The 24561-nt window shown below is 37.7% G+C and overlaps 1 protein-coding gene across 10 annotated transcripts in view; it reads left to right on the forward strand.

The window, feature by feature from the left end:
* Nucleotides 1-24561, forward strand: part of JAKMIP1 (janus kinase and microtubule interacting protein 1) — a 228824-nt gene that overhangs the window by 62977 nt on the left and 141286 nt on the right. For all 10 annotated transcript variants that reach the window (XM_048302980.1, XM_048302982.1, XM_048302981.1 and 7 more), the window contains 6 exons: nucleotides 936-1210; nucleotides 8643-9137; nucleotides 20685-20894; nucleotides 21535-21654; nucleotides 23425-23571; nucleotides 24182-24322. In XM_048302980.1, the coding sequence (XP_048158937.1) occupies nucleotides 1082-1210; nucleotides 8643-9137; nucleotides 20685-20894; nucleotides 21535-21654; nucleotides 23425-23571; nucleotides 24182-24322 (1242 nt within the window). In that variant the 5' untranslated portion in view covers nucleotides 936-1081. The remainder of the gene's footprint in view (nucleotides 1-935; nucleotides 1211-8642; nucleotides 9138-20684; nucleotides 20895-21534; nucleotides 21655-23424; nucleotides 23572-24181; nucleotides 24323-24561) is intronic.

Genomic DNA, 24561 nt, shown 5'->3' on the forward strand with positions numbered 1-24561 from the left:
CCTTTCTGCTTTGTTGACAATTTAATAATGAAATTATGTGGATATTTAAAATGAGCAGAGGACATGGCTTTGGAAACTAGTTCAGCATTGATAGCACTTGTTCCTCAGTTTGTTCTTATGGAGCACCAGGTTATTCTTAGAGGAAAGCAGAGAGGAAAAAGTCACAGATTAATCTTCTATAACTGCTCATGAAGCAAACTAATAATGGGATTTCTTAATTATTGGAATTAGGGTTCTTTGCTATTGATATTCTCTTTGAATATTACATAAAGCTGATTAAAATAATTGAATAGTTTTTAAGTTTAGAGCATGCTGGGAAATGAAGTTAAATACCTTCTTGTTTCCATTATAGCTTTTCAAACAGTATCAGTCCTGAACATGAGCAGGTTACATATATGATATTTTAAGCACCATTTTTAAATATTTTTCCATTTTTGTGATACCTTTTTAATAGATGCTGAGGATGTGAAACGTGATGATAATTATGGATAATACAATTATGCATTATAACTGATACATTAGGGAGATAAAGGCTTTCTTCTTACTACAGGAAATGAACTATTCCCACTGAAATACTACCTCAATTAATTTATGGTTTTCTCTGTGCCTCTGTGCCATGGTTTTCCCATGCTCTGGGAATCCTGAGCATGGTTCTAGTCAGGTCTTGAATAAGATATAATTTCTGTTTATATGCTATATTCACCATAACTGTAAACACTTTTATTTCTGTGAACATCTGAATACAGTGGATAGAGTTTAGAGATGGTGAAATAATTGTGTAACTTCTTACCTGTTTCTTTCAAACTCTGGTACATTATGCGTTATAGTATAATTCAAGGAAATTCAGTGTGCTTTAAAAATGGATGTTAAGTCTGATGTTTGATTCTGATCAATGCTGTAGCCTAATTCTGTTCCCACCACTTTGCTTCTTCCAGGCCATGAGAGACTGCTCCCATGATGGCAGAGATTTGTATGAAAGGTTTTGTTGACCACTGCACGACTCTTAAATGCTAAAAGCAGAAGGCACTAGCTGGTAGCTCAGTGTGGAGCAAACATTTTATTTTAAACTTCAAAAACAATTATGTCAAAGAAAAGTCGTGCCAAGGGAGAGAAGTCCGACATGGAGACTGAAGCCCTGCAAGCTGCTAATGAGGAGCTGCGAACTAAACTAACCAACATCCAGATAGAATTTCAGCAAGAAAAGTCCAAGGTATTTGTCTGTCTCTATTTTGTGATCATTCTTTTAACAGTAGCACTGCTAGAAACCATGAGTTTGATACTAAAATCTGTTAGTCATAAAAGAAAAAACATGACAGAGGAGTGAGATCAGAAGAACATCTGATGAACTAAAACTGATGCCAACTCTTTTAGTAGTGTGCAAAAAGAAGCAAGTATCTCCAAACACCCAGACACTGAAATGTGCAATCACAGCAATACAAATGGCACTATCTTACTGAAAAGGGAATTTTGTATTTGATCTTACTGAAAATCACATGTTGTAAAAAGAATCATCTTCAAAACCAAACATCAGCACCTTATTCAAAGCATGTCACTTCAAATGCCTATGAAGAATATCAATTAACTGGGAACTGTCTGTCTAGGAGTCCTGATTTGATGTCCTGAGGTTATGTGTGGCATCATTCTGAGCTATTCAATGATGCATTATGCATCATTATGCATTAGCATTTCATTGCTAATGAAACAGATCCACCAATATTTGTCTGTCTAGCATGTGTTCAACAGGTATTTGGGTAATCAAGAGGACACATAGGATAAACTATATTAATTCTTCAAATACATTCATATTTGTAAAGATTAGCATTTCCTTTTATATATTTCCATAGGTGGTTTACAATATGGACAAACCAGTAAGGTTATTTCTATTCTGTTAGTTTATTAAAATCAATTAGTGCATTTGAATTTGCACATGGCAGTTCTGGAGATTAATCCATGTGCAGGTGAATTTATCTGTGTTTGACTGGGGATACTGTAGTTACAAGAGTCTCAAAAACTTACCAAGTGGAGCAAGTGTGCACTGAAAATGTATTCTCTTTATATAACATATCTTTGTTCTAGCCTTTTTTCTTTATATCAGTGTAAAATGTGGAACACCTGAATAACAGCATTTCTGTACATTCTAGTTTCATTAACATCCTTGTGTGATACTCAGCTTTGAAAGGTCTTATTTTTTACATTTTAATTTACAAAGTAAACCAAAAAAACCACCAACAAATGAATTTATTTCTTACAGAGGAAAAGGAAACCATAAAGCCTTAATTTTTGTTTGAGTGATGCAATAGGTTCAGAATGTATGAGTCAACTAAATTTGTGTTGCCTTGGAATTTTTTCTTCTTCACAGACTAAGGCAAAAAGCCAAATCTCTTATGGGTCAGGGGTATTGATGAATGAACAGATGAGTCAGGGGTTTTGCTACTGGCTTCCTCATTCACCTTCTCTTGCTGTTGATTGATATAATGACAACCAGTTTTAAAACAAGTGGCACAAACTAATTGTGCTTTTTAAAACCACATACCATGAAATTTAGTAGTGACTAATACCCTTTATAATTTACTGGTCGATAAGTTGTATTATTTCACTGTCATTTTTAGTGTTTCAGTGTTTCTGTTTGGAGACCTAAGAGTTGATGGTAGATTACATTTACACTAGTAAATTTTCCTTTTTAGTTATCTTATTTCCTGTCTTGTTCTGTATAACTTTATATGTAGAAATATGGATGTGAATTTTATTATGCTTTTTACAATTGAATTTAAAAGAGCACATAATTATAAATTTATCTTACACCTTAGACAGAAGAATGAATTAATTTTTCATCTTTAAATAACTCTGATTAAAAAAAAAATTACATGGACACTAGGAAGAGTTTAGCCCTGATACACTTCCAGTTTTGATGCTTTACCTGTAATTGCATCAAGTTTAACTCTTGATTCAGCTAAGAATGAGGTGTTAGTACAAGACGATGACAGCTGCAGGAACATCTTCAATAACTAGACTTCTTACACTACAGTCAGTCTAGGAAGATTTGCTTCAGTTTGGTTACTTCACCTTTCTTCAGCTTAAAAATTTAATATTTTCTAGTGTATTGAGGTTGTTACTGAAGACAGATCTGTGTATTGTGCACATATGTGTGCAGAGAAATGGGTGAGCTCACATATGTAATCTGTGAAAGAGGAAAGAGGAAATTACAGCCAGAGTGATCTAAAATCCTACTAAGTGTACATTGCAGTGTGCTGGAGTGCATTTCTGGGAGGATGCAGACGGGGGAAGAGATCGTCAACCTCTTTCCTTCATCTTTGCTGTGGTGCTTGCTCTAAATCATTTAACTGGAATTGAATGTGTAGTTTATTTCCCAGCCTCCTCTCAGTCTGTGCAGCAGCTACAGGATGCCTTGACTGGCAAGATGAGTAAATCAAAGCCATAGAGATTTTTCCTGTTTAGATTGTAGTTCAAAAATAGTAACAAAACCAAGAGAAATCATTTCTTGGTATCAGAGAAGTAAAAACACTGTACCTAGAGAATTCTTAATAAATTAGATATCTTTACTGGCATAGAGGTAAGAGTGAAGTATTGAAGCTGCTAAACAGACAGCTCTGTGACCCATGGGACAGTAACTGTATTAGGAAAGGTAACAAACTCTTGTGGGGCCAATTTACTCAATTTAATTCTCCTAAACTATTTTTTCCCTCATGTATATGCCTATATTAATGATTTGTCTGAGAAGGAACCTTCTAATTGATGAGAGACATCACAAATGGAAATTAGTCTTAACATACTTTGGCCTGCAGAATACTGCATTCTCAGAAATAAAATTTTACCCAAGAGACATTCAAAACTTTGTACATATTTTCCTAGTTCATCTTGTTTCATTGGTTGTTGATCCACGTAAGGAAATTTCGTCTGTAAAGTTGTTCTAGTGCATGTTTATGCAATACCTCATCCAAAACTGATGTTTGCAGGTCTTTGGATGTGCATCATTGTGGATCTTGCTGGTGGTGTTTTGGCCATCACACGAGTAGCTGGGTTCATGTATGTTGCCTAAGGGGTGAAGCAAAAGTTGTAGCCCTGCCTTGGTTCTCCTGTACTGTCTCTTGTTTTGGGAACACCTGTTTGTTAGCGTTGAGGAGCCTGTTGGATATAGGATGTCCTCTGGGACTGTAGGTTTGCTGCCACCTATGGAGAGCCTGGAGAAGGAAATGCATGCACTGAGCAGGGGCTCTCATACTACCCTCGCTCTGATAGTGAAAAAGCTTTGTTGGAAGACATCCAACCTTTGGGTAATGAATAACGAAAGGAGTTGACCAGAGCACAGAAAATATACTTATTTTAAAGTGAGTGGAGACAGGACTCCCTCTGACTGAACCTTAAAGTCCAGTGCTGTGAGCACAAGGAGCTGCTGTGAATGAGCATGGTCTTGGCAGTCAGCTCAGTGGTTTTATAAATGCTTGTGCTAACGTCCATGAATATTTAGGAACAAATATTCCAAAGTACCTATTCCCACTGAGATAGCTAGGAAAAATTAGAAGGTAGTCTTCTGATATTTCAAGTAATACTTTGTTCTTGATATCAGGGTGTTATAGCATTGGCTGTCACTCCATCTTCACCAAGTTCAGTTACTGCTTTTAAATATCCATATCCTATTTGTGACTGTACATTTGTAGGCTTGAGATCACATCTAGGAGTTAAGATAAATGAGATGTTTCATCTCAGTTTCCACTGTATCACCTCACTGCTAGGAAGGGGAGTGATAGAGCAGCTTGGTGAAGCTTCATGTGTTTTAGTTTATGGCCACTGCTCCTTATTCTGTCATTGAGCACCACCAGAAAGAGCCTGGCGCCATCCTCTTGACACTCTTTGAGATAATTATATGTATTGACGAGGTCTCCTCTCAGTCTTCTCTTCTCTAGACTAAACAGGCCCAGCTCCTGCAGTCTCTCCTCAGAGAGATGCTCCAGACCCCTTCTCATCTTTGTGGCCCTCCACTGAAGCCCCTCCAGTAGCTCCTTGTCCTTCTTGAACTGTGGAGCCCAGAATTGAACACAGTACTCCAGATGCACCTCACCAGGGCCAAGGTCATTGATAAACAAGTTGAATAAGACTGGACCCAGTATTGATCACTGGTGCTCCCCAGCCTTCAGCTGGATTCTACTCTGCTGATCATGATGCTCTGAGCTCTGCCATTCATCCAGTTCTTCATCTACCTTGATCCACTGTCCATTGATCTAACCCACATTTCCTGAGCTTACTATAGGATGTTATGGAAGACAGTGTCAAAAGCTTTGCTGAAGTCAAGGTAGACAACATTCAGTGCTCCCCCCTCACTGACCCATCCAGCCATGCCATTGTAGAAGGCTATCAGTGGTCAAGCATGTTTTCCGTTTGGTGAATTCATGCTGACTATTCCTGATCACCTTCTCTTGCATTCAAGTTTGCAGTTCCTGGCAAAAAGCAGTGTGGAGAGTATCCGTCCTGTGATTGACTATTGTGCCACAAATTAAAACTCCCTGCAGTTAAATCCAAGAGAAAAAAATGAGGTAGTCCTGAGTAATTTCTTATCATAACATTTTTATTGGGGCAGTGGTTTGGTAGCACTTGGAAATAGATATGATTTAATAGGTTATTGCCTTTTAGAAATGCATAGTTTTAAAATTATTCCATTGACTCTGGTCATAAAGCTGAACTATTATTTTTCTGTCTCAAGTGTGCAAAGCACCTTGCCATAGAAAACAGCACAGATGCAAATATCCAAGGGTGATATAGTTATATTGTTTTAAAGGAAATCCTGCTTTCAGGCACTTCTTAGACATAAGGAAAGAAGAAGCAATGATGCTTAGCATTATTTCTTGAAGAAACTAACTTCTTCTTCTATGACAACAATATTGTATCGATGTGCACCAGTTTTTAAAGTTTCAATTTAGAATGGTAGAAAAGAACTGTTTTATTGGTGCCCTGATATCCTGCTGGACTTTGTTTCTCTATTGGCTTCCTTTCTTCGATAGAATAGCTTTCTTCATGTAAAAAAAAATACAGAAAGAGTGCCGGAAATTAAAAAAGAGAAATTGCTTTAAAATTTAGGTTCATTTTGAAAGTGAGACTCAGACATATGGGAAAATGCCACACTACTATTTTCATTCAGTCAGTTGCTCTGGAAGCCAGACGTGTGCAGAGCTGCACAGGATGCAGGAGAGAGGGACTGAGGGGTGCAGGAAGGACAGCTTATGGCTTTCAGGGAAGATCTAACAGACAGATCTAACTTTCCACCTTCTCTGACAAAAAGTAGGAGTAAGAAAAGACTTTTTAAAGACCTTGAGAATTGGGATGCCTCTCTTTTTTTGTGGGTCATGAGGTGTGATAAGCATTTAAGATGCTGTGTAAAAATCCAGGGTTTTTTGAGGGATTCTAATTCTTCTTGTTTAAATTGCTCTTGCTGAAGCTTTTAGGTAAAATTAGTAGTGATGTATGATACCACTCAGTTACTTTGAGTGGTTAATAAGTGTTCCCACAGACAGCAACAATGCATATAGGTGTTGCCTTGCCTTTCCTTAATTCAGTGAAAGATGAAAAAAATTGTGCAAGTATGCTAATTTGTGTGACTCAGTGCTCCTCCAAAATGTCAAAATCTATTTCTCATTTATTAAAAATGCTTTTAGGAAGTTATGCTCATGAATGTGTTGTTTTGAAAACTGCCTTTCAGTTGTATGCTTTATGTACAATATGACTAATTTAAAATTACTGTAGTTCTGGAGGTATATTATCTGTGTTTGTATGTGCCATTATACAGTTTGTTTCCTCAAGCTGTCATTACTAGGTTTCATTGCTCAGTTTAATTTCAATTTGCTTGGCTCATCAGTAAGGCAATAAGTAAATAATGAGTGTTGTTTCATTTGCAAATTTATCTATAAACTAGTGTGTTTACTTCTGATAATAAATAGGTGAGTAAGTGACTTAGCTTTGTTACAGCATCATGGAGTGGTGTTGCTTGGAAGGTACCTTTAAATATCATTTATTCCAACCTCCCTGCTGTGGACTCCCCTATGGAATTGGGTACCCTAATGCGAGCACTGAAAATCACTGCTGTCCACTGTAGGCTTGGAACTCAGTGTCGTCCCACCAAAAGAAATAACACATGGATATATCCTGAAGATAATTTCCAATAGCCAGATTTACCATTTGGGGAAAAAAGCCCAACCTCTATCTGTCGTAATAAAGATACGTTATCAGAATCATCCTGGAATAGAGTGACAATATCGATAAAATCTACTTGTGACAGTGTTTGATTCAGAGGTGCTACCTTTTCCACAGCTGTAATGACAGTGCTCTCCCAGGTGGTGTTTAGTCATCAGTGCATCTAGGTTACTCTCATTAAAATGTAGATACCTTTCCTCCCTCTCCTGCTCTAGTCTCTTTCTTTCTTTAAATCAAGGATAAGTTTGAGTTGGTTAATTCTCAAAGTTGCTGTTCAAAATAAGAGGATTGTAACATCTTCTGCATAGGAAAACTCTGCTGTCCCAGCTGTCTGAAGACTTCAGGTCAAGTTGTGATGGGTTTAACCTGACTGGACACCTATCTGATCAAGTTGCAATTCTGGCTTAATTTAGTGTAAATTAAATGTATAATGGGGCTACAGATCACAGCATTGTGTGGCATAGATAGAAGCAGATGTGGCAGTGACTAACATTCTGCTGCTTGGTAGCCTCCTTTTACCATGAAGCACTGTTTGGTATGTGATGTGTATTGTCACTCAAGGTTAAAACACAGGGTTTTGAAACCTCTGCATCTGATAGAGGTTTTGGCAGTCTCTGTAATGGGGATAGTAGAAAGATATTACTGAAACTATGAATGATGAAATACATTATAGCCTTTCTGGTATACTGCAATAGACAAGTGAGTCTTCTTCTTTTTTCCCCCTTTATTCTGAATTAACACGTAATCCCACATGGAAAAAATATTGCTTTCCATGCAGCCTGCTGAGCATCATTTTATAATGAGGTTTCATCACAGTGGATGTTACTATAATAGGCTGTAACATTTTTCCACTACTCCTTCCCCAACCCTTAAGAGTCACTGGCCTATATTTTCTGAAATGTCTGGGGACATGAATAGTCTCAGTTGTGGGGTGAGATCTGAGGTCCATTGAGTAGACTTGATTGTTCAAAAGGCCAGGCCAATTCTTTTGGCTTATCTAATAAGGACTTCCCCGTTAAAATAGCTAAGAAATTAAGAAATCCAAAATAAAAGCATTCCCAGCATAAACAAAAAGTCTTTTCCCTTTTTGATTAATTTTCCATCTTCTTGTAGAGCACAGTGGAGGGGTTATGGGTGCGAGTAGCCTGGTGTGGTTGGTACAGGAAATAAGGAGATAACTAGATAGTGTGTTGCTCAGTTTTATTTTATTCCCTAAAACTGTGAGAACTCGTTGCCAGTTGCACACCCCTGTAGCAGATTCCTTAACATGCACATGGCCTTTTTCCAGCCCTGGTTCTCTACTTGTTTACTGGAGAGAGGCATGCAGTCTTTGCTTTTGAATATACAGCATCGGTTTTTAATACCAATTTAGAAGCAGCTTCCTTGGTGACTTTTAAAAGTGGAGTGGTGCTTGCTAATCAGTATTTTTTATTTTGTTCCAGGTGGGTAAACTGAGAGAAAAAATCCAAGAGGTTAAGCAAGAAAGGGAGCAGGAGCAGCATAAGCACACTGCCTATGTTTCTGAACTGAAAGCCAAGCTTCACGAGGAGAAAATGAAGGAACTTCAGAGTGTCAGAGAGCTACTGATCCGGCAGCATGAGCAGGAGGTGGCAAGAATGGTGAAAATCAAAGATGGTGAAATTCAGCGTTTGCAGTCAACAGTCAATGTCCTGCGGGACGGGGCGGCTGACAAAGTGAAGACGGCGCTGCTGAGTGAGGCAAAGGAGGAGGCTCGCAAGGCATTCGATGGGGAACGAATGAAGCTGCAACAAGAGATCTTGGAGCTGAAATCTGGCAAAAAGCAGCTTGAAGAAGCTCTGAACAACATTATGCAGGCGGATAAAATGAAGGCTGCGGACCTGCGTACAGCTTATCAGTCCCACCAGGATGAGATCAGTAGAATAAAGCGGGAGTGTGAGAGGGAGATCCGCAGGCTGGTAAGTTCATTAAGTAATGCTGCTTATTTCACTTTATAGCAGATATTGGTATACTGCTGTATGTGCCCATAAATACCAAAGCAGCCTTTGGCAGTGATATCTTCCATCAGTACCGATTGCTACAATAGGCCACTGTTTCCACTGCTTTGTCCTCCTTACAGCAAAGAAGAACCTTAGGCTCCCTAGCCTATCCAACACGGTCCAAAGCTTTGTGTCCCACCAAATAGAATACAAGTCAACCAAGACTTGCCAGGATGAATTTTCTCAGCAGATCAAAGAAATAAACTTCCCCTTCCTAGTTGTACAGCTATACTCCTGGTGACCAAAACAAGTCAGGGATTGTTCATTTGACAATGCAAGAACGCCTTTGTGAGATGGCAACATTAAATTCTCGTAGAGTTTTTATGTTTAAATCGGTGGAACCAGTTGTGCTGAAACAGTCTCTTTGCTTCTTCTGCATCTTTATCCAGGTCATTCAATTTTAAGCAAAGTCGCCCTTTCAGAATTTCTGTATTTTCTCTATAGCAGCAGCAAAGTTAGGGCCTAGGACAGCAGGCTTTTTTCACGCTTCATAAACCCTAGGACTTCAGCACAGATGGCAGATTATGCTGTTTGTATAAAATCAAAATCCAGGCGATATTTCCTGTCAGTGGGTGCCCCAAATTATTCAGCTTTGTAAAACGTAAGGAATCTAAGATGGGCTGTACACAGCAATACATTTAGAAAGGTCTTCATCAAGTGACACTTCTGTTCGATAATGCGATATTTTCTATATATATGCATATATCTATTTGTTTATCTGCACAAACTAGCAGTACAATAGCTATGCAAATAAAATCTAAAATTACAGTAAGCATAATGTTTATGTTATGTCATGTAGTACAGACTTTGAATAGAATGAAACATCAGTTTCCTTTGGAAAATATCTTGTCAGTTTGAATTTGCACAGAAATGACCTCTTTTTTCTTGTGTTCCTTAGGAAAAATTATGGTGAGGGCAAGCTACAAACTGTAATATCTGTTTAATGCTGGTGATTTTCTGTCTGAGACAATGAAAGCTGTTAATGCAGTAAATATTTATGCTTTAAATTAATTGGATGTTGATCGAGTCTCAGGGGTATCATTTCGTTCATTAATTAAGACCACTGCAAAGACTGACAGTGTGGAGTTTCTGCAAACATAGTTTCTTTCATATTTTGTTCTGTATTAGAAAAGTAAAATTCTAAAATCATGGCTATGAAGTACATGCCATTATAAAATGTGTTAAAGAGGAGAGAAGGTTGATACATTCTGGCATGTGTTTTTCTGGAGGATATTTTCTAAATGAATTTAACCTCCTCTAAGAAAGGTTTCAAAGGAAACACTTAACTCTTCACTTCCAAGAGTAGAGGTTTTCAGCCTACTGTGGTGCAAAGGCGATGAAGAAAGGCACTCTTTTTTCTGTATGGCACAAAAAAAATCCGGTGAAGTCATTCAAAATTTTAATTGTAGCCTTGCTGGGCCTCGGTGACTCAGTAGCTACATCTAAAATGGTGGATGTATTGGGAGAGTGTGTAGATAACTCTTGTTTCCTTTTCCCAGTGCCAGAGGAAGCCTGCCCCTGGTCTCATGGGCTTTCTCAGGAAATGTTCATATCTTCCTCCAAGAGCCTGATGCTGCCTTCTAGTCCCTCCATTTCTTTCATATGATGAATTTCAATTTTTTCCTTAAATTCAGTGGTTTGTGGGGTTTTTTGAGAGAAGAGTTTCTTCTGGGAATTCTTAGGAATTTAGGCATTTGTTGTTGTACAGGGCATTCTTTAAATCTGGGACGAGGTAAAAAATACTGCGGGGTTCCTAGATGCTACTCTTTTCCTTTGGGAGAGCACGTGGGATTATAGAATCTGATCACTGGGATATTTCCCTCTCTCCCCTCCCCTCCATTTAATTAGTTCAAGGGATGCTTGCCTCAATTTCAGATTAACCCCACCAGCTCTGGATTTGGGGTTCTTAGTTGGTTTCTACCCTTGTGGGATGAAACGAGAAGGATGTGAAAGGCAGTGTTACTAATATTAGCACAGTTCTGTAACTGAGTTTCAATTAATGTGCTCTTTTGTATGTGTGCAGTGTTTTATGGCACTATTAAGAAACCAGCATCTTTGGGATTAATGACCTAAATGGGCTGGCCATAGTGTAATTCAAATTCAGACAGAGTAATTCAGGATGCAGTCTGATTGTCTTGTCAGACTTGGTTGATTTATTTTACATTTCAGATCACAGATTACTTTTGAGAATGTATTTTTTATAGATATTGCAGCTAGAAAAAAGATCTGTATTTTTGCCATTAACTTTAATAGCCATGACTAATCGAGTAAAATCTTACAATTCTTGGCTGTTATCAAAAAATAAGTTATGAGAAAGGAAAACAGCAAAATCCATTGTCTGTGCATATATGGATATAATTATATTGACCATATAAACAGCTATGGTTGTATTGTACAAATGTCAGTATTTTAGAAATATGATTAGAGATTGTCTTCATGATTTTGATTTGAGCCATGAAAAATACCCAACAAACCTCAACAGAGACAACACTGAATGGGTAAGGTCCTAGTGCTTAATAAGAGAAAGTAAAATATGTATTTGGCAAAAAATATAACACACTTTTTCTCTGTGCAGTATGAAATGATACTGGAATTCGTCAGGTCCTGTAATTGAAAATGTAACAGTGATATAAATGTTTTCATTCATTTAAGGAATGCTAATTGCTGTGGATTTTATTCCCCCACCCTCCAAGAAAATACACCTTTGTTGTATAGATGCATCAGCACAATGTGCTGGCACCTATGAAACCAGAAGTAAAAATAGATAGTAACAAACTGGAGGGACAAATGAAACAGATGTCTTGAAAGTAAAGAGGCACCTTGGAGAATAAGATAAGAAAGCAAGAACAGCTATTAATTATTTTTTTCAGTCCCTATTTTCTGAGTAGTTGAGTCTGAACAGTTGTTCCATGTACAAATGTACACAAAATAGCTATTTCAGCCAATTTTTCTTAGACCTTGATTAAGCTTGCCATTTAACTGACTTACTTGGTGTTAAAATTAGGTTTAAAAATCGTTTTCAGAGGTAAGTAAAGTGTCTCTTTTTTGCCTGACAATCCTGAAATAGCCTGTTCACATTGTTGGTGATCCGTGGAAACAGACCAGCCTTACTCTGTCATCAGCACAGATGGAAAGGAAGGCATGGCTATTGACTATAGCATATTTGTTAGAGGTTACATTCATTTTGGGACAACTTGGACACTGTTTTTAAGCAGGCCTTTACATTGCAAGGCACATTTCTCTAAGCACTGTTTTTGCAGTGGTGAGATTAATGAACACTTTACAGTGCTTGCCTTGGAAAAGATATGCAAGAGCCCAGTCATTAAAAGGATATTGAATTATGACATCATTGTCATAATTCAATATCCTACTAATTTTTGGTATTGGTTATATAAGAAAAAACCTTAATGTTTATTTTGTAAACACTTAATATAATATTTGAACACTTAATGTAATATTTAAACTTTGTAACAAACAAATGACACTTGCACCCTGCATTTTGTGGTGTATGTTTTAGTAAACATTATTTGTTTTATTGGAAATATCTTTAACACTAAGCCTTTTACTTATTTTACAGCTAAATACCCTCCTACCCTATTAAAATCTTTACACATACGGTCTTCCTAAATATTCTTAAACAGCTTGGATTGAAATTAATTGAAATACTTCACTTTAATATAAAATAGACCAAATTTTCTTAACCACAAAATCATTATGAAAGATCACACTGATTGTATTAGATGCGCAATAAGGTTCCTGTTTTAGAGGGCACGCAGTACACCAGATGAATTAAATTTGCATATTTCAATTTTATTTTCAAGTAGCCTTATAAAAATTGTCTAAAGAGCAATGTGACAGTACTGCACATTCATACTTGCAAGGCAAAAAATCCTTTTGCTGACAATAGAATCAAAGTAAAAGAAATGTTTGCAAGGAGTGATTTTCAGAAGTTCCTGATCAGCCATGATTTATGAAGACAGATGCACTATTGAAGTGTCCTTAATCTCCTTAATCCTAATTATTTTGCTGAGTAAATAAAAAACTCCTTCTAGTGTGGAACACTTCTTCTGTCTGGTGTTAGCCAAATAAATATAATGCAGGACATGAAATAATAGAATTTGAGCTAACAGATTAAGCAATTTTTAAAGGTAGAAATCCAGGCAGTTTCACTGAAACTTCTTGTCAAGAGAAAAACCCTTCTACGGAATAAGCTCATGTACCTTTTATATTGAATAAGCCCCATGTACCTTTTATATTGATTTTTTAAAAATACTATGATTTCAGCTTTGTGTCTTTGTGTAACATAGCATCTAATGATTTAAGTGAAGGCTTCTGACAAATGTCTTTTCAGAATTAAGAATTAGGTTGTTCCAGTTCAGGACAACCAAAATTTCAGCTCACGTCCTTCACAAATTCGTATTTTCTAACCTTGTATAGCTCTTAATATGCTTCTCTAAGTCCTCAGTATGGATTATACTAATAAAGTGTCCATAGTCTTTAGTATTATTTAGCATTGGGAGTATAATACAATTGTGGAAAAATTTTGAGGGTCCTCTCCAGGTCATCTGGTCCAGTGTCCTGCTCAAAGCAGCGCTGCTTTGAAGGTTTGATCAGGCTGCTCTGGGCCTCCTCCAGTCCAGTTTGAAAACCTCCCAAGATGGGGTTAAACAGTGACAGCCTACCCCAAAGCCCTGTCACTGTGAAATTTCTTTCTTCTTTTGATTGTCACTGTTGTCCTTTTGCTGTGTATCTTGGGGAAACGTGCTTTGTTCATCGCTGTATTCCCCTTTGGATGGCTGAATGGCTATCTGCTATTGGAATGCGTCCTGCCTGCTTCCTTTGGCTGGCTCAGCAAGCCTGGCACCTTCACCGTTCCTTGAATGCTGGATGCTGCAGCCTCATAGTGGTCTTACTGGCCTTCCTCCAGTTATGTGGCACTTAGGCCAGTTTGTCAATTCCTTCTTTTTTGTGCTGGGGAGCCCAAAAGTGGCTGCAGTGCTCCTGGCATAGTTTCACGTATGCTTAATAAAAGGCTAAATCTCTTTTGGTACACCCCTCCTGGTTTGGCCCAGTATCAAGTTAACTTCAGTCATTGCAAGCTCTCACCACTGACCCATATCCAACTTGCCCTACAGGACACAAAAATCTTTCATTTTGTCTTTCCATTTTTCCTCTTTTCTTTCTTCCCATTGCAAAACTGTCAACTTCACTTGGCACCCAACTGTTGCAGGCACTTGAACTCTCTCAGGGGCAGGACACTGTATCTTAGGCAAACTTTGTGAGGGTTTCTTGGCTCATTTCTCCAACATGTCAGAAAGGTCCTCTGAATGATGTTCCTATCCTGTAGTGTGGTAACAGCTCCCCCAAATTTGGTATCATCCACAAATTTGGGGAGCAGTGCATTCCGTTTCTTCATATGGGCAATTGACAAAGCTGTTAAAATGTGTTACTCCCTTCAGTTTTTAAGGGATAAAATTTAGATGAACAAATAAAATACTTCTGTGTTCTAAGAAATTCAGCAACTATTTTTCAGTAAAATGTGAAAAATAGTAGAAGCAAAAGTTTAATGCTCCACCAAATCCCAAATTATCTACTGATGGGAACAGTTTTCTAATAACATTCATGTTCTCCTACATTCCCATTACTAGGATTTTGCCATTTTAAGGCAGTGGAATTCATATCTTTATGTTACTTTCATCCCTGGGGTCAATGCAGAGACATTTGTCTCTGAAAATTCTGGAGCAGAGGCACAGTTGGCTGTTGGCAGGGGCATTCCCTGATCCTCTGCTGGCCTGGGGAGAAGGGTGGAGCCTGGCTTTTCTCACTTCACTTGTGCAGTGGCACGTGTGCATGAGTTTTGATTCCTAACCGAAGTCTCGAGTTTTGAGACTGGAAAGCTGAGCTTTGAATCATCCAAGGCAGTCGTGCATGGTTGGGTAGGGCTGTAGTGTGCTTCTTCTCGGCTGCTTAACCCTCCATGTATTTCACACACAGCTGCTGATATCAAATTGTAGGCTCTTCCCTGGATTTTCCCATCTGTTTGAGACGCGTGTTTCAGCTGCATTCCAAGGCTGAGCTAATCTGCAGCAAAGACCCACCACCTCCAGCTTTGTAGGACTGCAAATAATACTTGGCTTTCCATCCTCTGAAGATTTATGCTTGTTTTCTTAGGAGCTAACTGGGCAGCATTCCAGCCAGACGTTGTTTTTCCCTGAATCAAGTAGATCTAATGAAACCTTTTTTATAGTGCAGGCTTAGCATTTTGTGTTTGTTCTTAATATTTTCTAAAAAGTTAGGAAGGTCACAAATTTGACTTCTGTATCTCCTTACAAAATTTAGAACAGTATTAAACCCCGCAAAAGTTACATATGGTGTAGCACCCGGACAAACAATCTCCTAAAGTTTGTATTTCTTAGCTTTGCTACATTTTTATCTTTTTGACTTCTTGGTCATTACAGCTCTGTCAATGAACACTTGGGATAGGTAATAGGAAAAATCTGGTAGTTGAGACTGTAGTTGGCTTTCGAGAAATATGTGAGAAACCTCTTTTCAGTAAGTTCTGGGATTTTATGCCCATGTGATGTTTCTTGTGTAATTTATCAAAACTTCAAATGAGATTTACACACTTCAGAAAAATATTTGGGAAATGCTGGTGGAGGAAATTATTGACTGTTGGTTTAGAAAAATTACACAAGAAATTAAGACTAAGTGCTATCCACCTCTGTCTGTGACCCTTATTACTCAGCTGAATGGTTGGCATCTCTTGTCCCTTTTCTCTCTGTTACCCAAATAAGCAGCAAGCATTTATTTAAATAGCTGATGATGTCTCTTGTAGAGAATACTATGCACAACTCTGGAATATTTTAATTCTTCTCTTCAGGTGGGCTTTCAGCTTGGGATATTGTTGTTAGGTCTTAGTGTCCCTTTATAAATGTAAAAAATGTTAATTCCATTTGGTTGAATCTTCACCTGGGTTTTTTTTGAGTAGCATCTTCTTTTTGTTATTCATAGTAACCAGCAATTCTTCTGTCATGATAGCCCTATTTTCAGTGTCAGGCACTTAGTATAAAGGTTAATTAAATTTCTTCTGGAGAAGAGCACTGTAGAATTATTTTCTGCAGTTGGCTAGGAGGTAACTTTTACAAGGATGGCTAAAGAGGAAGGTCTTACACTTGGCAATGCAGCAGCTGGCTTTTTCCACTTTGGAAACTGAATATGTCATTGCCTTGATAGATGTGGCTTTTAATTCCCTGGGAATTTCTTTTTCAACTTCATGAGAGGCTAAAGTTCCCCCAAAGGTTTCTGAGTTTCTTTCACTGTAGCTATTGAAGTGTGGCATAATTAGCAGGGGATGCTTTTTCCAGTGACTGGCTTGGTTCCCTTTCATGTTTGATAAATATTATTAAAAAGACTCATTTCTGCTCGTTTCTCTTAGCTGTAAGGGGGCAGTTACATACCTGTTGTTAGGAACCTGGATAATTTTGACACAGGCTATAAATGCTAGCTCTTCATTGACATAATGCAGGTTGTGTCTCTCTTCAGCATCTAACATTTGACAGCACAAAACCCCTAAAGAAATGATATTTAAAAAACTAATTTTAACCAGGAGCTCCAGAGTTAGTTACACTACTCAAGGTGATTTCTCAGTAATTTGCCTCTGCAGCTGCTTGTGAATGATCTTATTTTCTTTAAATCCTCTTTCACAGGGTATTTCTGCTACTTTTCTTCTCAAGGCATATGATTGAAAATACCTTCTAGCCTCATGTTGCTCCACTGCCTTCCTACCACAGACTTTTTGTACTGACTTGAACCACCCTTAAATGCATACAGAAAAATAATCAGTGCTCTAAAGTACTTTGAAATCCATGCAAAACAGAATGTGAAAGAGTTCATGTGACTCTGTTTTGCTTTGTAGCTGCAAAAAGTGGGTAAATTTGTTTTAAACTGAGAACAAATTTGAAACCTAAGCAGGCAGTTGGAAGGAATTTCTGGGATTGTATATTTGATTTAAACAATATGTGTGAGCCCAGTGCATGATTGGGATGTCATTATGCTAAATAGGTTGGAAGAAAAGATGTTATCTCTCCTTTGTATCTTAGTGAGAGGTCTCAAATGAGTTGCAGAACAGGCAGGAATCTGTGAAAGCAGTGGTGGGAGTTAGTGCAAGCCAGGTTCCAGTTGCCACTTTTTGGTCCTTCAAGTACAATGCCATGGTAGAAAACACGAAAACGCTTCTTAATCTGATCTGCTGAAGGGCTTCTGTGCCTGAAAGCTTTCTTATCAGCTCTGTCACTCAATCTAATAAAAAATACTACTCTCTAAGACCATGTAGATTCTTAGACAGTCGGCTATGACAGTGTCGTTTCCACATGTGCTTGATTAAAATACCAAGCAACAGGGAACCTGGATTAATCCGTTTTGATTTTCATTTGCCTAAGGAAAGATATGCTTCTCCCCACTAAAATAGAGACCATAATACATGTGTCTAATAGACATACCTAATGCATGCCCAATTATATTAGGTTGCTTTCCTTTATGCTACCAACTTTTTTGCCTTCATGTAACGAATTGTGGCTCCAGTGGGGCAGAACTGACATGGAGACTTTGTTTGATCTTTTACAATTATTAGAATATATAGTACTAGGCTAAACTAAAGTTATCTTCTATGGCAGCTTATGTTCAGTTTAAACCTAAACCATCTCTCTCTTTTTCTTAGTAATGTACCTCCTCTTTCATTCCCTCCTGGGCCCTTGACCATCTCTCCCACATGGAACTGAGGGAGGTTGCATTACTGTAAAGTACTTCTCTTCCTTTTTTTCCCACTCTGCACGAATTTGTACTCTCTGTTAAGAAAGCAGGCAGGGAAGATGAACCAATTTGCTCTGCACCATGCAAGGCTGAAAAAGATAGTAAGTCTTTGGGTCAGACTGCAGTTGTAAGATGTAAGAAAATTGATACATTAAAAAGGTTGATGCAGTTACATTGGATAAATATAGGGTGTAACTGTCCTCTTGAAGAGAGCACAATTGTATTGACCCCCATGCTTCTGAAGCAGAATTTGGAGGCATTCTTGCTGCAGTTCTAGTCATGTTTATCAATTTGTGGTGAGTTTGTTGCCTAGAAATTCTTTGTTCTGCTAGTTCGTGGTTATAAAAAATGAAACACTGTTGCAGTGTTCTATGTATTTGTGTGTGTGTTTAAGAGGTTCTCTAGTGCATACCTGTAACTTAAAATAGAAACCCAAAATAAGAAAGGATCTGCAGTCATTGCTATTATATGGTATCAGTGTTTCAAAGACTTTTATGATTGACTGAGACATGGGGCATTTGTTGTTTTCAGAAAGATTTGCCACATGTAGATTTTTTTATGGTAGGGAAAAGAGTAGTAGGAAAAGCAGAGGAGAATTATGCCTTTCCTTAACCCCCACCTCAAAGCCATGCTCTTTCATGGCATTTCTTTCTAATTTGTGTGAACTTGTGTGCTTTGATCTGTGGAAGCGTGGGAGGAGGGTGACATGGGCGTGGCTGCCCTGGTCACATCTGTTCCAAAGGATCAGTTCTGCGGCAGTTCAGCAAGTAGCAGACGTACCAAGATAGTTGCTTTCCTTTTTTTCTTCCAGCTTAAACCCTATGACATTGCATTTCCCATTAAGTTGTGAGAATATGAAGAGTATGAAAATGCTACTAATTGAGTATTTGAAATTAGGGCTGTTTGTGTAACCTTGGGTCTTCTTATTGAATGTGTGCCTTGCCTGGTCAAATTCCTGTGTCAGTTACATGGATGTTCAGTGTGAACACCTGTGTTGTTGAAAGCGAAACTGTCCACAGTATTTAGTTACATGACATTTTTTCCTCCCGAGGGCTCCCTGATACATCAGTGTGCATGACAGATAGCATTCAGTAAATGAGGCAGCTGCTTAATTTTTGTCATTGTTGTTCACTGCACAGTCCCTCTGAAACCCTGCACGTTGCAAATTCTTCCATTAACAAAACTGCGTTCTTTTCTTGCAAGTCCTTTTTGGCATACTTGGAAGTCTCACAAATGTGAATTGACGCACTGGGAAGTATTGGTTTTATTTACTGCATGAGGAGTTGGGACACAGTAACTTTTCTAAATCAGGGAAGAAATCTCCATCAGATCCAATCTTCATCAGTTCCAGTTAGAACTTCAGAGTCGTCTAGACCAGCTTATTAACTTCAAATCTGACCTTTTTATCTTTGATCATGGTTCAGCCAGGCCATCTCCTGCCAGTCAGGTTCTGTAGACAAACTAATTTTCACGTTCTTTGTAGACTGTGAAAGGATTAAGGCAAGAATCCTGAAGAAGCAAATTGCATCCAATCATGTAATCTCATTGTGTTAATCCTGTAAATCACTTTGATTGAGCTATAAATTACTTCTGCAATTCTTGTGGACTATAATAAACAACAAATGTATGATTTAACAAGTTCATGATTCTATTTTATTTTTTTCAAGTAAGGTTACAATACTCTTACTTCCAGAATTCCATGCGTTTATGTTGGCCAAGAAAACAGTTTCTTAAACTGAAGGAAATACAGCACAGTTCAAATAAGTATATTGTTAATGGCTAACATTCTTGTTAAGAAATCTGTTTCTACAGTAACTGCTGCAGATTGTCACTTCCTTAAGCATTTGGAATAGTACCAAAGTGAATTTAACACTGATGCTGCGAGGGACAAATCCTATGAGAGCCGCAGTAGATCACTGCGAGCAATGTGCTTTATTTGGTGTGGAGATGTATGAACACACAGTTCAGTAACCAGAGAGGGTGTTTAAGAACTATTTCTTCCTGCCCTTTATTCTGATGGTCTGTGTGCACTTATTTTTTCCTTCTACACAAAGGCTATTCTTCATTTGAATCTTTTAACAAGGGCGCATAAAATACATAGGTATGCTTAAGATTTTAAGTTTAAATATTGTGCATGTATATGCTACTAATTTTAAATGTCTGTGAAGAGATTCACCACACATGATTTTCACTAATAAAGAGGGAGTCAACATGGGGCAAATGTGTGTGGCTCAAGCTTTGAAACAAAACCCAGGTGAGTTTCAAAGGGTGTGTTTGTCTTTTCTTGTACTAGCTGTGTTTCTTCTCTAAAACAATAGTGAAGAGAGATTTTTCTTCTCCTTTTCAAAGTGTGTATCCTCCGATGAAGTGGATATTTTCAGTGACTATGTATTCTGTTTCACTATGTTTGCATCTGGTTTTGTTTGTCTCTTGAGTTGAGACTGGACCAAGGAAACTCATGATCAAGCCAAGGCTGAAACTTGTTTAAGGACAGAGAAGAAGACTACAGAGGAGATGTATTTTCTTTTTGGCAGCCACAGTTTTGGTGCTGGTGTAATTCTGAGAGAAACAGAACTTTGTTTTTGCAAGTTTGTGTTTGCATGCAGTGAGCACTTGGGGATGTTACAGAAACTTCCTTCGTGCATTATTTCTTTCCAGATGGACGAGATAAAAGGCAAAGACAGGGTGATTCTGGCTCTGGAGAAAGACCTTGGTGTCCAGGCAGGCCATACACAGAAACTGCTCCTTCAGAAAGAAGCTCTGGATGAGCAGCTTGTCCAAGTGAAGGAGGCAGAACGATACCACAGTAGTCCAAAGAGAGAGCTTCCTGCGGGAGTAGGGGATATCAGCGAACTGATGGGAAGTCCGGTAAGAAAATGGTGTTTTTTCCAAATGTTCAGCTCTGGATAATTGCCTAGGTGTTCACATTGGTTTCGTGGTTACTACTAGGACCAGTTAATGGTAAATGGCCTGATGCTGCACTGTGTTGTTTCACTGATTATTTAAAAACTCCTTAAATTGCAAAGAATGTTGAAAAATATGTGGATATAGAACTTCTAGAATTTACACTGTGATCTTCAGCTGTGAACCCCAGTATTTTCTTAGTATTTCATTACTTTAGGAATATTTTAACCATTAGAAAATAGGTACTATACTTCTCAAAAACTGAGCCATGTGATTTTAATCTATGTCCTTTACACTGGAACTATTTTAGCTGAGAGTAAGAAACTGGTGAGAAGTAACCTGCTATATGTGGAATATTGTTTACCTAGATGGTTGGTTTTTTTCATTGTTAAACTTTAGATGCATTTCACAAGATGCAGTTCATGTAGCATTTTCACAGGATGTTATTTAGTGTTTCAGTTAATTAAAGTAAGTTTTCCAGACACTGATGTACGAGCCTGTTTTAAATTTGCACAATACACTTGCTAAGCCATGATATTAAGCTATGGATAGTAAAATATTTTTTAAAAGGTAGTTTTATAAATCTTTATGTTTTTGATTAAAGGAGCAGCATTTGGATGAACGAGATGTGCGGAGATTTCAGTTAAAAATCGCTGAACTGAATGCTGTAATAAGGAAGCTGGAAGACAGAAACACTCTCCTAGCAGATGAAAGAAATGAACTGGTAAATTAATTAGTAGTAACACAGATGGTGACTGGGAGGGCATCTTTATGGCAAAAGATTTAATGTTGGAAAGTCAGTGTTGTAAATAATTTACAAGTTAGTCCTGGTTGGCCTCAGTCAATTATATCTAAATACAACAGAGATTTCTATAGCAATTAATCTTGTAACCATAGAAGACATGGATGGAATCTTTCCTGTTCCACAAAAATAAAAATTTAGAAATTTATTTTGGGGTCATAGTAATCAAGTTAACTCGTATATTGCCTGTAGCACTGTGTAATGATGTTGTGTAAAACATACATAATCCTAATTAAATTGCTGTATTCATCCTTTTGAAATTTGTTTTTGTGACATGGTTATGCTAGCTAGGAGTTAAAAAAGCTTTCTTGTGCTAGTGATGAAAAATCTGCCATTTCTCAAGGGAAGTCTCTTAAGTAGATGAAATTATCCTAGGAGAGGGATAGTAACTTAGGAAAGAAAGGATATGACATGAATTTTAAGAATGCATTTTTTTAGCCTTTATCACGACTTAATTGCTTGTACTGAGGTTAATGGTAAAACTCACATTGACTGCAATGGGAAGTGAATTTCACAATAGGAATGTTTATGTATGTCCTGCAATGCCCTAGTTCTAGTGGCAGTAGAAAAGATTTTTCATTCTAGACAGATGGAACCTATATATCTGATTCTAAAATTATACGGAGGGCTGAAGTGGTGCCATGTGTCAGTAGTATACATGAGTGAAACACTGACATCCTTGTGAAACATTGACATCTTCCTCCTTGTTAATCCTTTCTGTGGGCCTAAGTAATTCAAAACATCCCTGAAGAATGCTGAAGTATTGTAATGTATCCTTCAGTGTCCCTCTAGATGGAGGGCATGTATGACTCAGTCAAGTGCTCTTCTTGATTCTAGATTCAGTGGCATAAGAAATATATTTTGAAATAGATGTGGAGCAGGTTTTATATTATGAGACAATATTACACATAAAACCAGTAGTATCATCAAGGCCATGTGATTAAGCACTGTGAAAAATAATTTTCTCAAGAATGAAACAGAAAACCAAATACTCAGTGATATTATCTCAGGAAAAAATTATTATCTCTTTCTCCTTTCCAGTTAAAACTCATTAAATTTAAAAATCTTTTGACTGAGAAAAACAGATTTTTTTTCAAACAAAACAGCTCCTGAAGTAAAAACAGTGAAATATTGAATATGCACAAATGCTAGAGAGAGCAGTAATTTGCTTCATGTAATTGTCTAACATAATAAAACCACAGGAGCAAAATTGAGCAGCTTGAAAATGTCAGCAGAATGCTGAGATTGAATCTGTGCCCTCTGGCTGACTTTCTCATTGCTCTAATTATGCATTAGGTAAAGGGGTTTTTAAACTGGAGGAGGAAGAGTGTCCTCCTCATAAGGGATGGCTAAATTGGTGGAAACAGCTTGTCTAGAGACCTAGTTAGTCATAAGAAGCTTATATGTATTGAGATTAGTTTGTGAAGAAATCCTTTTATGGATCATCGTAACTGTTTGCCAAGCAAAATCCAGTGACCAGATTTAGTGCTTTGGCAGACAGTACAAAAATGTTACATCTTACTTGTTTGGACTCCTGTAGTTCTTAGTTCAGCAGTGGTGTATATCTCAAATGCCATTTAGCAGAAGAGCTAAACTTTCTGAGTTAAGAAAGGAAAGTGAAAACACACCTATTTCTTCTTTCCTTCAAAGGTAAACTTAAGCACAGCTAACTTTGTTTCTTTGCCATTGCAGCTGAAACGTTCTCGGGAGACAGAAAGTCAGCTGAAGCCTTTGGTAGAAAAAAATAAGAGGATGAGCAAAAAAAATGATGATATGTTACAATGTATCCAGAGAATGGAAGAGAAAATAAAAAATTTATCAAGGGAAAATGTAGAACTGGTAAGTGAGCTTCTCTGGTAAGTAATCATCTCTGACGTCATGTTATAAGAACACACTGCACACAGTTACTTCGAAGTGGAAGTGCTTGTGAGGCTTTTATTCTAACACAAACACATCAGTCTCCACAGTGGGATGGTGCAACTGTCAAATGCAGACAATGCAGCTGAATACTCATATTCTAAATTCAGAGTGGCATGTGCTTTGTGTTGTATCAATTCACACTGATTAAGGGAAAGGAGAACAGATAGATAAAGTGTTTTTGCAGGCTGTAAAAAGCTATGACTAAAAATCAGCTTTAATAAATACTCCTTTTATGATTAGAAGTCAGAACTGCATTTGAGTGCATGCACTATGCTAGATCATTGAGTTCACTTATCTGCTTATTTTTTCTCAGACTGTGTTCTTTGATTCTATTTTAAAATACCTTATGTGAGAGATTAACACAGAGGCATATAGAACGTGGGGTTTTTTTGTTGAAAGAGGCCTTGTGTTGTAGTGGAGTATGCACTGATGACTTCAAAGAATTCTTGGTTGCTACATCACACATGAGAATTTTTCTCCTGTTGCAGCAAGACACTTTAAAACATTCTTTATGTTTTTATTTTTGTAGAAAGAGAAGTTGTCTGCACAACCAGCACTGAAAAGGCACACATCTTTAAATGATCTCAGCAGCACACGAGAGGAACAAGAAATTGAATTCCTTAGACTGCAAGTCAAAGAACAACAGCATGTTATTGATGATCTCACAGTGGTAATGTTTATGACTGGTATACACATGTGCATGCACACACATCTATAGACAAGCTAAAGATTTCAGAGAAATGATTTAACTCCAGTTGTAGTGGTGATACAGAAATAGTTCTTTGGTGTCAAAGGGTTCTTGTTATTTCTCAGGTAGTGAATCATTTTTTTGGAATGTGTATGAATCTTTGTATTAAAAATATTTACCTATTATGAGTTGCTCGTGAAGAAAAGTGCATCGTCAGCCCA

Source organism: Corvus hawaiiensis, chromosome 5 (genome assembly GCF_020740725.1).
Source record: "Corvus hawaiiensis isolate bCorHaw1 chromosome 5, bCorHaw1.pri.cur, whole genome shotgun sequence".
NCBI lineage: Eukaryota > Metazoa > Chordata > Aves > Passeriformes > Corvidae > Corvus > Corvus hawaiiensis.